Source organism: Gymnogyps californianus, chromosome 1 (genome assembly GCF_018139145.2).
Source record: "Gymnogyps californianus isolate 813 chromosome 1, ASM1813914v2, whole genome shotgun sequence".
In the NCBI taxonomy this organism is placed as follows: Eukaryota; Metazoa; Chordata; class Aves; order Accipitriformes; family Cathartidae; genus Gymnogyps; species Gymnogyps californianus.
This window is the reverse complement of record NC_059471.1, coordinates 145,537,965-145,552,501: the sequence shown is the minus strand read 5'-3', so window position 1 is coordinate 145,552,501 and position 14,537 is coordinate 145,537,965. Positions and strand designations below refer to the sequence as shown.

Below are 14,537 nucleotides of genomic sequence, written 5' to 3'. Positions count from 1 at the left end.
GAAAAATATTTCATTTGTAACATTGAGGAGGGAGTAGGGGAGGAAACTACTTAATTTCTGGTAAAATAACATCACATGCTCTATGCTGCTCTCATATACCCACTGCTGCTCTGGCTGAGGCTTATATGACCAAATCTGGATCCCTGCTGTTGCATAGATACAGGAGTGTGATATTTCATTGATCAAATACTGTTTATGGTTTATGTTCACACAGTGAAAATTTTGGTCACCCTACAGTCCCTTCCACCTGCCTCTTCAGAGCACATAACAATCCCAAGAATCTGTTAACATTGAAACTCATTTCCTTTAATAATATCTGTTCTTCTGCCTAGAATATAGGCTTGACTTTATGGAAAACCTTAAAATTTAAACATATGTCCAACCTGAAGGTTGCTAACTATGAAATCTGTGTGCACTTTCCAAAAATTCAGTTTCTTCAGAATGATTTGGAACCACCTGTGCTCTACTTCTAGCTTTAATGTTAAGGCATTGTGACTAGCATTCAGGCGTCACTTAATATTTTTGTGCTGTTATTAAAATGGGGATTAAGAGTGCCCACTTCAAAATAGCTTAGATAAATCAAAAAATAAATATGTTAAAAGATTCTCTGGAACAGTCAGGTAAAATATCAGGCAAGTTTGCTTAGTGTTCTGCAGGTAGAGGATTATGTGTGCTGCAGAAGTATCTTGTACAAGTATACTACTAACAAAATAAGGATCGTACCTTCTGCTCTAATAGAAAGCCATAGCAATAGCATGGAGGGGAGAGCAGCAGGTGAATGAGATGGCAGACAAAGAAAAGGAGGGGAAAGTAACTGAGGAAAGTAAGTTGACAGAGATGCAAAGACAGAGTGATTGCATGAGGGGAGAGCAGAAGAAAAGCCTGAGGGAAATAAGGAGAAAGAAATAGAAAGGTCCAGAACAAACTGGGAGAGGAAGTCAGCTGTTAATAATAGTGAAATCAGGGTTTCCTGGGTTCTCCTTCACCCTGAAGTTCACTTGGTATCTGTTATCATTTTGGTAAAATATATTTTGGTGAATTTCTCAGCATTGTTATAGTGTGACTAGTACTGAAGGCATCCCATGTTTGGAATCTTATCTGCTATATGTTTGTAAATACAGGTGTGTAAAAATTGAAGCTGTGTAATATGCAAGACCTCATTTTAAAAATCCCTTTAAACACTCTGATGAAGTTCCATTGTTACAGCATGCCTATACCATGCCTAGTGTAATGGGGCACTGAACTGATAGTGCTACTACTGTAACAATAACAGTAGTCAACTGAAGAGAAACCTTGACATTTTTCTTCAAATGCCTTTCCCCCACTTTTTGCTACCATACATTTTAAGGCTTCTAGCCCATCAAAATAATTCAGAAGGCAAATGGAGTCTGTGAGCTCACAGTCTGTTTTTTTGGAGATGGACAAACTGATGTCATATGGAGCCTGGTTTGGCATCAATTCGCAGAGAGGATGAGCTTTTTGGCATGCCATGTTGTATAGCATTATCATCTCTGCCGGATGCGAGGGGAGCAGATGTTCCTTGGGTGGCCCCAGGCTGGTAGGCATCATATGTATACTTGACAAAATTCTACGGAGCAGGCTGTTTGAAACATTTTGAGACTCCTATGTCCTGTCTGCTCAGTGCTGTTTGGCGGGTGGTTTGGCCTGGCACCTTTTCAAACTAGCTCAAATCAATTAATATATATTGTTGAGGTAAAACAGGTCCTGGCCAAGATCTATGACAACATCACCAAATAGTGAACATTATCTGGTGTGTAGTCACAGTCTTTGGTATTGAGGTCCACATTATTTGAAGTTTTCTGTTAAAGAAAGGGGAGCACTTGTATATGACTGGGTCACAAATGCAGAACATCAGATTTTCAGTGTTCAGAATCAGGTGAGCCCTGTGGCTCATGGGAAGTTTTTAAGTCCTCTTCTTTTGATAGTTGTGCCAGAATTAGGACCAGACACATATCACAATTAGGAATGATGTTAGACAGACTCCAAAAAAGGAAAGCTATTGTTCCTGACTGTATGACAAAGAAGAGACCACTGCTGTGCTTAGGAGTCTGGGATAGGTTACGGAATGACACTATTGGTTAGTCAAACCAGAGCAGAATATATAGCCTGTTCTAGGGCAGCTTTTTTATACATTTTGGCATGGCAGTTTACATCTATTACTTATGTGTGTATGGATCCTCATAAAAGGAATGTGGAAGCATAGGTAGGAAAATCTTCTAGTCCAAATGAATAAATCCAGGGGTGGCTGCATTAAAAAGTAACAAACGTTTCCTGAGAGAATGGACAATGAGTAACAGATTCAATGAACAATTCCATTTATTTATCCTCCATTTCCCCTATCCCACCCCAGCTCCCAAAGCCCCCTTTTGCAGAGAGGGAGAGAGCCCATGCTGCAGTCAGTCTGGAGCTTTGTATGCACTGGCTGGCAGGCAGTGTTTGTGCACAGAATTATTTAGCTGACTGTTGAAAACAGAGTATTAAGCAGCTGAGCTCAACCTGCTCTCTCAGTGCAAGGATGAATACTGTGTTTCTCTCTCCTACCCAGCTGCAAGTTTTCATAGGACCTATAGAAACATTTTTAAGACAGCTTCTCCTTTGAGACTGGTTCAAACAGGCCTGGATTCAGTGATCTTTTGTGGGTAGGGAGAAGGGGGCATAATAAAAACATGAAGATACATATCTTGTTCTTTTATGTGACCTAGGTAAAAATGAATCAAAAACCTTAATGGTTTGTGGATTTAATAAGCAGCATAGTATCCTCTTGAGATCAAGAAAGAGAATGGATTCTCATTGGGAAGAGAAAATGGTTAGGAAAAAAATCTGAAGAGTATTACTGAAAGACTGTGGATGTCTTCACTTCTCAGTGCAAATCTGAGACTATCTTAAAAGAGCCTGGCTGTCTGAAAGAGTAAATGCTCAGTGTTCTCTGATAATAGAAACCACTGAGTATGCTGTGTGATGGTTCAAAATGAAAGTGATGGTTTAAAATGAAAAAGATTGACTCTGATTTGCTGCAAAGGTCAGATGGAAGAACAAAGACTACATACAAACTTCTGTGTTGTAATTTAAGTATTTACCAAGTATGGATTACCATTTATCTACTGTTTCATTAGTTATGTTAAATGAACATTTATCTAATGTTCTTTTTCAAAAGCAAGCAAGGCAAACAAGCTAACTTGAACAATTTGAGTTGTTGGTGCTTTTGGAATTTTATTAGGACTTCTCTTTTTGTGCAAAGAGAAAATTAGGGGGGAAAAAAGGATGTCTAGACTAAGACAAAAGATCATTAAGGAAGCGTCCTCTCAAGATGCATTTGGCAAGGTTTCCACTGCTTTGCTTGTTCAGTAAATGGGCCTCAAAATTTCTGGTAGAAGTTTCATATTAATGCTACGAAGTAGGTATACTGAACCCCATATTCCTAAATTAAGTAAAGCAGTTCAGGGGAAGTCATGATCTACCCTGGGATTATTAGGCATGGCTTTCTCTTGTGCCTTTCTATTCTGAATTTGAAGACTGAGCCATTCAATGGTTCCCAGTAGTATACAGTGAATCCATAATATACTGAGGAATAAAACCTACCACTAGGCTTTAGCCATGTATTTATTAATGTATTAAATAGGTTTCTTCCCCACCCACTGAAATGTACTCAAAAGGTTCCAAACACTCAACAACAATTTATTGGAATCAAATTTGTGTAACTTGTGTTCTTATAAAACTCTGAAAAATGTTGCCTCTTACTGGGTAGGGAACGTGTCTGATATCGTTCAACTTCTTTTTAATTTTCATGTTTGGTGTAGTATCGGTAAATGTTATTTTTGTTTCTTTGTTTGTTTTTCAACCAGTGTTTCTATTTCTTTTGTGTTTGACAGAAGATGAACTGGCAACCCCACCTTTAGATGGCATCATCCTTCCAGGAGTGACAAGACAAAGTATTTTGGATCTGGCACGCAACTGGGTGAGTGTTTTGACCTTGGCAGTAATGGTTTCAACTATTATGTTATAACATCGATGAAAGTAAGCATTCCTCGTGCTCAGTATCTTGAAGTTCAACTGATCTGGTCAAATCCCTTAACCTAAATGGGAGCTAAGGGCATGCTAATTCATAGATTCCCAGGAACATCATCAGAATACCCACACCTGTCACACAGAACAATATCAAGCTTGTTAAAGTAGCTCCATGTAGTATTTAACATGAAAATTCTTAATAAATCCACTGGTACCAGCAACTTAAAACAAGGAAACAAACAATTACCATGCATGACCACAGCTATACTTCAGTCATCAGCACACTATTTCTCCACTTAGTTCTCACAGTTCCACCCTTATTTCTAATAACTAGCATCTAGCCACAGTCTTGAAGTCATCTGTCTGCTTCCAGATTCCAATTCTGTAGTGTAGCCATCCAAGTACTTATTTGGACACTTGGGACTACCTCATATCTTGAAATGCAGCATACTGTTCACTCTGCCTGTACTGTATTCAAACGTTTTATTGCGGCTTGGATAAGAATACTATACAGCCAAAGGCTCATCAGGCCCGGTATCCTGTCTCCTGGTTTTGGCCAGGCTTATGTTTAGCGAGGAGTAACAGGAATAACACAGGTATGTGTGATACTTTTCCCGCTGGTATTACCTCAGCTTCCAACCACCTGTAGCTGAAAGACTTCCCGAAATACAGTTCACAGTTATATCACTTAAATCTAACTTGTAGTGAAGAGAGCTAGGCATGTACTTTGTGGTGCATGTGTGCCACCTGTTGACCTGCACTGAACTCTCATGCATCTTTATTTGTATTGGTACTCCCCTTCTGCAGATACGCATGCACACTTCTCAGTCCCATCTCCTTTACAAGACAGTCAGATATTCCCAGTTGATAGGGCTTGTTTGTGAGATACCAGACTCTCACCTCTGTCCTCTTGAATAATTAGGTGTCTTCTACTCTCACAAAGGTTGTTCTCTTCTTTCTGACCTCCATTCCCTAACCTGCCTGAAACTCTGCTTACATGGTGTCCCTGCCTCTCTCTCCAAATACTGTCCTGTCCAGAGCTAATCATGTTTTCTGCTATCGTAAGCATCTCTGTTTCATGTTAAAAAGCTTGCATATAAAACAAGGGCTAAGCTTTAGTTTGGTCTGATAGGACAATAAAGTCCACATAAATCCATGAAATGAAAATTTCAAAGTTTGATGTTTATTTTTGTTCTTTAAACACGTCCCCTCAATCAGTTGCTATGCATTCTTCAACACTTGTAGAGGGTAAAACACTTCCTATGTTAAGACTGTCCAATGTTAATTGCTTTACTCATACCTGCAGTACAGTTAATTTTTGTACGTGACAGCTGTGTGCAGGCTACAGTGTGAAATTTCACCAGGGATTAAAGAAATATATCACATCTAGTTGTCATTGCAGGTGGAATTAACAGAATGTATTTTGCTTAGGAATTGTCTGAGTGGGATGCAAAGCTCTCTTGACATAATTGAGTAATTTTTGTACAAACTTTAGCATGCTAGAGACCATGAGCAGTCAGATCCTGTGTCACATAATCCATGACAAATTCTGCTGTGTTATTCCCTAATGCAATATTGATGTTCTGTACCTAATCAGAGGGAAGTGCCACTTAGTCATCAGCATTGTGTCTGGCAAAACACTGGCTTCCTTGAAGGTCATTCTTTTGATTAGAGTCTATCTTGTGTGATATTGGGAGGTTTGAAAAGATCACAAGATCGCAGCCAAAACTTGACTGATTGCCACTAGGCTAATAGCTCTATCAGAGATGTTTCAACATGGAAAACAAAAATATAAACCACTTTTAAACTTTTTACAATTTTTATGGTTGATTCTTCTTGTGCAGGGAGAGTTTAAAGTGTCTGAGCGATACATCACCATGAGTGACCTGACAACTGCCTTGGAAGAGAACAGAGTAAAGGAGATGTTTGGTGCTGGAACAGCTTGTGTTGTATGTCCTATCTCTAAAATTTTATATAAGGGCAAGGTAAGAAAATGTCTCTTTTTTTTTTTTTTTCCCTCCTTTCCTTCTTTCTTCAGAATTTTATCATAATTAATTGCAGCTGAAGCAAAAACCAAGTGAGATAGAAAAGGAGTGCTGCCAGAGGCTCCTGGAAAGATGAACAGTGTCAGTGTGTTGTTTCCCAAGTGAGTTACTGCTGTGTTGTCAGAAGAGAACTTTCCCTCTCGTCTTCTGGTGTTTTTTAATAGTTAAAATCATAAAATCTCAATTCGTGGGAAAAGGGGGGGGGGGGGAAGTTCCCAGCTCCCAGCCTGTTTGAAAATATAGAAAAATACATTCTCTCATGTTTCTTTTATTGAACATTTTTTCCAAAGTTAAGGCACCTGGGAAAAGTGAGGAAAGACTTTCACAGGGAACCAAGTTTCTGAGCCACTGCATTCTTTCCTTCTCAAGTTCATCTCTTCTTCACCCCTCATTGCAGGGAATCCAGCTCTGATGGAAGAGCTGTTTCAGGAGGGTGCACAGCTGCTTCCACCTACTGTACACCATACAGGAGATTTCTCCTGCACAGGTGGAATTCCACAGGCATTCAGACTGTTAAGCTGACTTGATGCTATTTAGCCAGCACAAAGTTAGTTCAGAAGGCTGGGTTATTGCAACTGCATATATGGATGTGCTTTGTTCCATTAAATATGACAAGTACAGTAAATGCCTGTTAGGTGATACTTCTTGAATTAATAACGTGGAATAAATGTATTGATATTATCAGATGCGAAGATAATATGAGAGACATCAAGGTGCTGAGTGATAAGTACTATAAATGTACCTGTTGTGTTTCTACACAATGTACTTTGAAATGAAATACTGTATATAGTGTTACTACTCTTGCCTGTACAATATACCCTCCATTTTGGATGGATCTTTTGGAAGGCTTAGATTAGCCTTTGTTTAAAAACAGCATAAGAGTTGATCTAACTTTTCACTGGCTCAGCATGCCCTCCTATAAAAAACATTAAAACAATCCTTGCCTACTTGTAGGGAGGGCTAGAAAGCTTGATAAATGTTTATTAAAATTCTTGGTGACCCTAAGGTATTCATATGTATATAAAGCTATTATTACATGTTATTCTCTCTACCTCTCTCTCCCCCCCCCTCCCCCCCCCCCCCCCCCTTCTTTATTCAACATCAGCATTTGCACATTCCAACTATGGAGAATGGACCTCAGTTAACAACCCGTTTCCTGAATAAGCTGAGTGATATCCAGGTAAGGTGCTTCCTCTTCTTTAACCAGATAAAATAATAAAAGGTGAACATCTGAAAACATCAGAAAATGATCTTTTTAGTAATGGTGCTGTAGGCACAATTATATGATACTATAGGCTCTTTTGTTTGGTGTGGTTATTCTGTCAATTTTTTTTTTGTTTTTCCCTTGAGAAAGCATGATATGGACAGAGAGTGATATATTTCTCCCCTGTTCATCTTGGAAGCTAGATGAGAGTTGTAAGATATTACTTTTATCAGTGAAATCCAGTACTGTTGTTATAGGTTCCTTTTTAAGGGAAAAAATAGCATTATGAAGCACCTTAATAACCATGATCACAAATGGAAATAGGCAAATCAATAAAGAGATGGGTGAAGTAGTAAGCACTCACTGGGCGCACCCAACTGATCACTATTTCAGTTTCTCAGCATCTTTCCAATCACACAGTCACTTCTTGTTCTTAAAACAGTTCCTTCCTCTGTGATCTGCTAAATATCAAAGTCTGTTTGGAATCTGTGCTTGACCTCCATGTCTGGGCATAGGAGTCAATACCATTTCAGGTAAAGTCAATGAGCAGCACGTGATGGCCCTTCTTATTTTAGTAGCCTGTTTTCTTCTCCTTATCTAGAATAGTTTACGGTGTGGGGGATTTGGGGATAGGAGTAGGTCTTGGCAAGTTACAAGCCCCTTTATTTAAGATCTGATAGGAGCTGCTTGGCAGTATTGTCATGATTTCTTCAAATCAAGTCTGATGGTTACTGTTCTACGTTCTTAGCTTTTGGCTCAAGATGTTCTTAGATTTGCTACTAATATTTTTATCTTCCTGCTAGTAAGACCTGAACTAAGAATCTTCTTGAAAGATGGTGAGATGTACTGCACCACACAGCAAGTCTATGAATCCCATTAAATAATCAGAACTTTTTAAGAAAGAGTCCTAAAATTGATTTTTTTTTTTTTTTTCCTATTTTACAGGCCCTTTACTAGTGTGTAGAAAATAATCTGACACGGGGTTCTTCTGATGAGACCCCAGACAAAAACTACTCAGGAATTGCAGTCTGCTGTCATATGTTGACCCACCTAAAATCCCATGATAAGGAAGTTCATTTATGTAATGTTATTTATTCAGTGTTTTGTGCTTTATTGCCATCCAAGTTTAAATCCATTGCTATTCATTGCAGGTTTTTTTCATTGATTAATTCAAGTAAGGTGGAGCAGTCTTAGACAAGGGGAAGTCATGCCATCCCATATTTCAGTGGTTCTTCTGTACTCTTTGTTTCTCTACATATTTTTACTTTTCACAGCTGCTGGTCTCCAGCATAACTACTTTTTTTTCTCCCTCCCCCGCCCCCCCGACTTGTAGCTCAAATGATACAGCGAGACCACTTGACTGTTCTTCACTAGGAGGATGACATGACATCAGCATCTCTTGTTCTTTAGAATAGTATTGGATATTTCTGGCTGCAACTCAGGGAGGAAAGAATTCCTGATGTTCTGGTACCTTTGTGTTGGTGGCTGAGCCAACTTTCATGGGGGCAAAAAGAGGCACTCTCCCATCATGTTCCTGTTGTTTCAGCTGTGCCGGCTGTAATGGCTTGGGATCTGGGTCTTTCTCTTCAAACAGTAGGACTGATAGCTAAGAAGAAGCATAGGCACCTTTGGTTCTGGATTTTATTATTTGTTAAGGGGAAGGAGAAGCTTGGTATTCCACGTTCCCAGCTCAGTCACATGTAACATTTTTATCATCTTACTATATGAGAATACACAGTAGCCTTTCTCCAGAATCCCACTACATACCACAGTTTTATTTCATCTTTCTCATCCAAGTGCCTGATACACCTATCTAAAATAACAGTTGGTGTCCATCACTTTATTTTTTTTATTGTCATATGTCCAGATTTATTATACACTTTTCATTGTGATACATACTGATCACTGTTTCCATAGCTCTCTGCTCTGTATTAAAGCCATCTTGTTAGTATGTCAGGTATCTATCTTTAATGTCTAAAAGCACTTGTGGAACTCCTGTGTTACCTTCTAATGTCTAGGTGATGCTTTTGCAATATATGTTAGGACCTTCAACAATTTGTGATCAGTTTGAGTCTGCACTGATCACTTCTAATTGCAGCCATGGAACAGCTCAGCATCAGAAAGAGTTGAGGCCAGTTCTAGCACCTTGTTGAGTGTTTTGTGTGGGAATAGGTACTGCCTTAGCAGTTTGTGTCATGAGTCAAGCAAGTGCCTTCTCTAGAAGAATGGCTTGTGAAATCCAGAATTCTGTTTCAGAAGACAACACTGGAATACGTGTCTTTCTCTCTTGGCCAATAGATAGTGAGTGGATTATTAAGACAAATTTATCCAGGATGCTCCCTGAGGCTTTCTCCCATGCCCTCCCTGGTCACCCTGCTTTTCCACCCCCAACCAAGGCTCAGGAGGAGGCTGAAAAAGTGTGGATTGCTTCTAACTATTATATTTCTTGGACCTTTTCACTTTACAACTATGCATATGGACCTTTTCGCCTTTCAACTATGTACATGCCATGTGTTCTTTAGTTACATGCCAAGAGTAAATCCATCACTCCTGGAAAGTGCTGGACTATTATGTATATGTTTACTTCTGGGTTTTCTTCCTTCTTTAAAAAAAACCAGAGGAGTTAGAACACTTCATTGTTAGAAACATGATTTTAAAGAGAATGGCGGCTGCTTCCCCTTTAAGAGTCAATCAGTGGTTGCTGATGGTGTTTCTGCACTTTTCTATCTGTGGAGAGATGAGCTTATATCCAAATGGACCCCAGGTTTTCACACAGAAAACAATGCTGCAACACACAAAATGGAATATATAATATTCTTAAAACGTCAGGGGAGTTTTCAGGATCTTTCACAAAGATCTTTTATATATTCTACCAGAGGGGAAAAAAGATCTCTTTGCAGTATCATTGGACTATTGTCATATCATTTGGAGAGTCTGAGGCTGTTATTCCAAAGAACATCCAAGTTCTGAAGAATAAAATGCAATGGAAATTACAGCCAAACATAGCTTTGGTCTCTGTGCTGTGCTGTTGCCTGAACTAGGGCAATATATCCATTTCATGTTGGACAATGGACATTTGTAAAAAAGTAAAAATTCTCAGTACCAACATTGTCCTGCATTTGAACCTGTGACCAAGAGGTGCAGGGGTCCATATCCAATATCATCATACCGATTCCCTTGGGTACAATACGTGCTTTTTTAACATTTTCAGATTATCTTCATTATTGTGTTTCCAAGTCTGTTTTCATGCTGCTCATTGTTCTTTTGCAAGTCTTCTGTGTTCAACAGGATTTCTTTGGATTTGAACAGCTGTTCAGTGGAACTAGAGGTAGAGTGACAAATTAGAAACTCATGGGCAGAACTGATTCCATTTCTCATGCCAATTGAGAGAGACTGTGGTAGCACTGTGATATACATTTCCCTTCCTATCACTGACTGGAAATCATGATTACTAAAGGCTGATAAAGATTTTAGATTAAATCATTTACATTGTATACAGTAATGGTGTGCTTATGAATGAATTAGTCATAGTACATTTTCTTCTATAATTGCTTGAGTTAGAAGATTTAGAGATGAGATTCTTTTCTCTGGGAATACACTCACTGAAATACCGCTCAGATGTTTTTGTGGTTTTGCATTCCATGCTTTGAGAATAAACAAGCTTTTGCTATACCCTTTAAAGGGTAGATCAGGATGCAACTTGGAAGGGATGGATAGAAGGTAAGATATGTTGTTTATACTACATGATACAAAATACATTTAAACACTGCAGTCAAGACAGCAGTGAACAGACATTTAGTCAAAAACCCTATCTTTCTCAAAGTTGCACAATCTAAATGGGTAGGCCAGCAGAATACAACCAGGGAAGGAGATTGTATGTGTTAATTTTTACAAAGCAGGACCTATGGGGGGGGAAAAGAGGGATGAGATTGACTAGCCTGAGGTCACAAAGTCTTTGACAGAATCAGAAAAGGAAGCTAACTCTGCTTTTATTTCCAGAATGAAAACATCTTGGTTGTGGTAAAACATCTTCCCTTTTAATTCTGGAAGCAGGTTCAAACCGTAGTCAAATGGCAACTCAGACCATCCCTTGCAATTTCTGAAGTCAGCATCAGAGCATTAGATGATACTACTACCTAAAGCCTGCAAAACTTACAAATAATCCCCTGGCCTTTGCCTGCTTTCTGATTTGGGGAGGTGGAGGTGCCACCTTTTCTCTGAGAAGCAGTGAGATGAAGGTCAAAGACATCTCTTTTTTTTTTTTTTTCTCCCTTTGTCCCCATCCTCAACAAAATTGCCTCACATGAGGATAATCCAGTGCTTTGTGGTTAAACTAATGATACATCTGCTTTTCCTTGGTTAGAGTTCCCAAGGCAACCACACTGACATCTGGGAATGTAAGCTGGAAATTCTTTGAACAAGTAATTTTGTCCAAGGTCCTGTGTAGCACCATACCAGTGTTTAGTCAACCACATTGCAGACTGCAGAACAGGAGCAGCAGAATTAGTAATGAAAAGAAAAAGTAGATGTGATACATGTGGAGGTCATTTAGAGGCTTTATCTGCTGGAGTAAAGAGCAAAACACAAGCACACTGAACATCATTCCTTTGTGGATCTAGAAGTGTGTTTTTCTGGCTCATCCTGATTTGGAGCTGTTGTCTTTTCCCTGTGTTGTGGTTTAATCCCAGCAGGCAACTAAGCACCACACAGCCACTCGCTCACTCCCCCCGTGTCGGGATGGGGGAGAGAATGGGAAGAGTAAAAGTGAGAAAACTCATGCGTTGAGATAAAGACAGTTTAATAGGTAAAGCAAAAGCCACGCATGCAAGCAAAGCAAAATAAGGAATTCATTCACCACTTCCCATTGGCAGGCAGGTGTTCAGCCATCTCCAGGAAAGCAGGGCTCCATCACCTGTAATGGTTACTTTGGAAGACAAAATGCCATCACTCTGAACGTCTCCCCCTTCCTTCTTCTTCCCCCAGCTTTATATGCTGAGTCCTGGCTGTGTCCCCTCCCAGCTTCTTGTGCACCCCCAGCCTCCTTGCTGGTGGGGTGGTGTGAGAAGCAGAAAAGGCCTTGATGCTGTGTAAGCACTGCTGAGCAATAACAAAACCACCCCTGTGTTATCAACACTGTTTCCAGCACAAATCCAAAACATAGCCCCATACCAGCTACTGTGAAGAAAATTAACTCTGTCCCAGCCAAAACCAGCACACTCTGCTTTAATGTCCCTTTATGTCCTTTCCTGCTGATGCAGAACCTGGATTGGAGGAACATCTTTTTATCCTCTCTGGAGAAATTTATCATCAAGTGATCTTTTCAGCCTACATAAAGCCTCTAAAAACAATCTTTATCCCTTGGTGAAAGCTGTTTTCAAGCTCCCTGAACATGGTACTATGAAGGAAAGGGCTTCCAACTTATATCTGCCACTAGTCTGTCCACCTCTGCTTTACTTACATACTTGAGCCCTATGTGCATTTTTGGGGCTCTCTGGAGCATTGTTTACAGGACGGGTGACAAAGAGCTTTAGAACATGGAGCCAGCTTAACAACCAAAAGTGCTGCCTTGGGACTGTATCCTCCCCTGGAAGGGATACAGCTCCGTGTGGTAGGTTGCCTTCATTTCTGCCTGGTGATCCTGTTGGTTTGCGTATGGAAAGACGACTTGTTTTATATGGGTTACAATTCTCTCTAATTGTACTCCATGGTATTTGTGATGGGTTTTATTTCACATTAAATCAGAATGCTGTAATAAAAAGCCACCTTGAAAATAAAAAGAAATAAAAACAAATGTTTTTGTTTATTGGAGCTTGAGCAGGGGCATACTTATAAATGAATTAGTGAACTGACCTCAGGGAATAACTGTATTAAATTGATGGAAAGCTCTAGTGAAGCAGGACTATTCTGTATCATCTCTAGTGAGTATCAGTATCACCCCTTCCTAGTCTACTTATTGGAAGATGGATAAAGCCTCAAGCTGCCTTTAGGCTTTAATCAAATCAAAGACAGAAGTAAAGGTATAAGAAATAATGTAAACTACTATCAGAGTGGTGTATATGAATCTTTCTGGGGATAGACCTAAGAAGTTATCATAATTGTACACTGTTATTTTTAACTTTTATTCTTAAACTCCATTTTTGCTTTGTTTCAGTATGGAAGAGAAGACAGCGATTGGGCAGTGCTGGTGTCGTGAAGGTGGAAGAGTTCAGGCCCTCCAGACAGAACAAACATGAATAATGACAACTTCTGTAACTGCCTGTGCGTAGCATAGTTTCTGTATCAGTTTGCTCCCCAGGATGATTGTTTCCACAATCCGGCAAATGTGAACACAATCATTTTGATTTCTACTGTAATCCTGTTGGTAGAAGCCTGTCTTCTTGGTAGAGGTGCTAAATGTTAGCAATAGAACTTTCCTAATGGTTTTCTTAGTGCCTCCTTGTGTCTTATGTACAGTCTGAAAACTTGTAAAATGCTCTTCAACTGCTCTTCACTTTCGTTTGTTTTAACTGCCATGACCAGCAGAGCACGTTGTCATATAACACAAAGACGTTGCCTGTTAGCTGGCCACAGGGTTCTATTGACGTTATTCTGCCTTTTGCTCTGTGTTTGGGAAATGATTAAGTTTAGCCACATGCTCTTTCCTTCCATACTCTGCTTGTATGGGAGATTCGTGAGTTTGCATAGCCCTCTAGATCCCCTCATGCATACTCTGTCAAATAACAGCTCTGTCCTTTAGGCCAAAATTCTCCAAGTCGATCTAGCCTGCAATGTGCTCCCTGTTGGCCTATTGCCTTTCCCTCCCTGGGGATATGCAGTGGCTGCTTGGGCAGTGCATACCTCTCTAATAGTTGAATACATCCTTCTGTACATGATTTACAGGGCTGGGTCAGGCCCTGCTGAGACAAGAATTACCCTTTGTCTGGCCTAGCACAGAGCTGGGCGTTGCGGACACAGTGTTGCCTTCCAGGTGAATGTCTAGAAAATAAGATTAGACAACTGTGGCTGTGAAAGTTGAACCATTCTTCACAGCAACCAAACCTTTGGATTGAGGAATTTCTTTCATCATCCAGTCACATAATTTAGATCAGCAAATGTTTTTCTTGTCCCCTTCACCACTTGCTGTGAAATGCATCCAGCCTCCATTGACACATGTGTACTTTAATACAGCCTTCCTATAAAGGAACAAGCTATGTTGTCAACAGAAAATATCCAGCACGAGAAGGAAAGAGATTTCGTTCAAACCCTAGTTTCATTCTGATTAA

The 14,537-nt window shown here is 39.8% G+C and overlaps 1 protein-coding gene across 1 annotated transcript in view; it reads left to right on the top strand.

Moving 5' to 3' along the window:
- Window positions 1-14,182, top strand: part of BCAT1 (branched chain amino acid transaminase 1) — a 62,492-nt gene extending 48,310 nt beyond the window's left edge. Inside the window, exons 9-12 of the mRNA XM_050914902.1 lie at window positions 3,891-3,976; window positions 5,871-6,011; window positions 7,177-7,251; window positions 13,427-14,182. Of these exons, the coding sequence (XP_050770859.1) occupies window positions 3,891-3,976; window positions 5,871-6,011; window positions 7,177-7,251; window positions 13,427-13,468 (344 nt within the window). The 3' untranslated portion in view covers window positions 13,469-14,182. The remainder of the gene's footprint in view (window positions 1-3,890; window positions 3,977-5,870; window positions 6,012-7,176; window positions 7,252-13,426) is intronic.
- The last annotated feature ends 355 nt before the right edge of the window (window positions 14,183-14,537 follow it).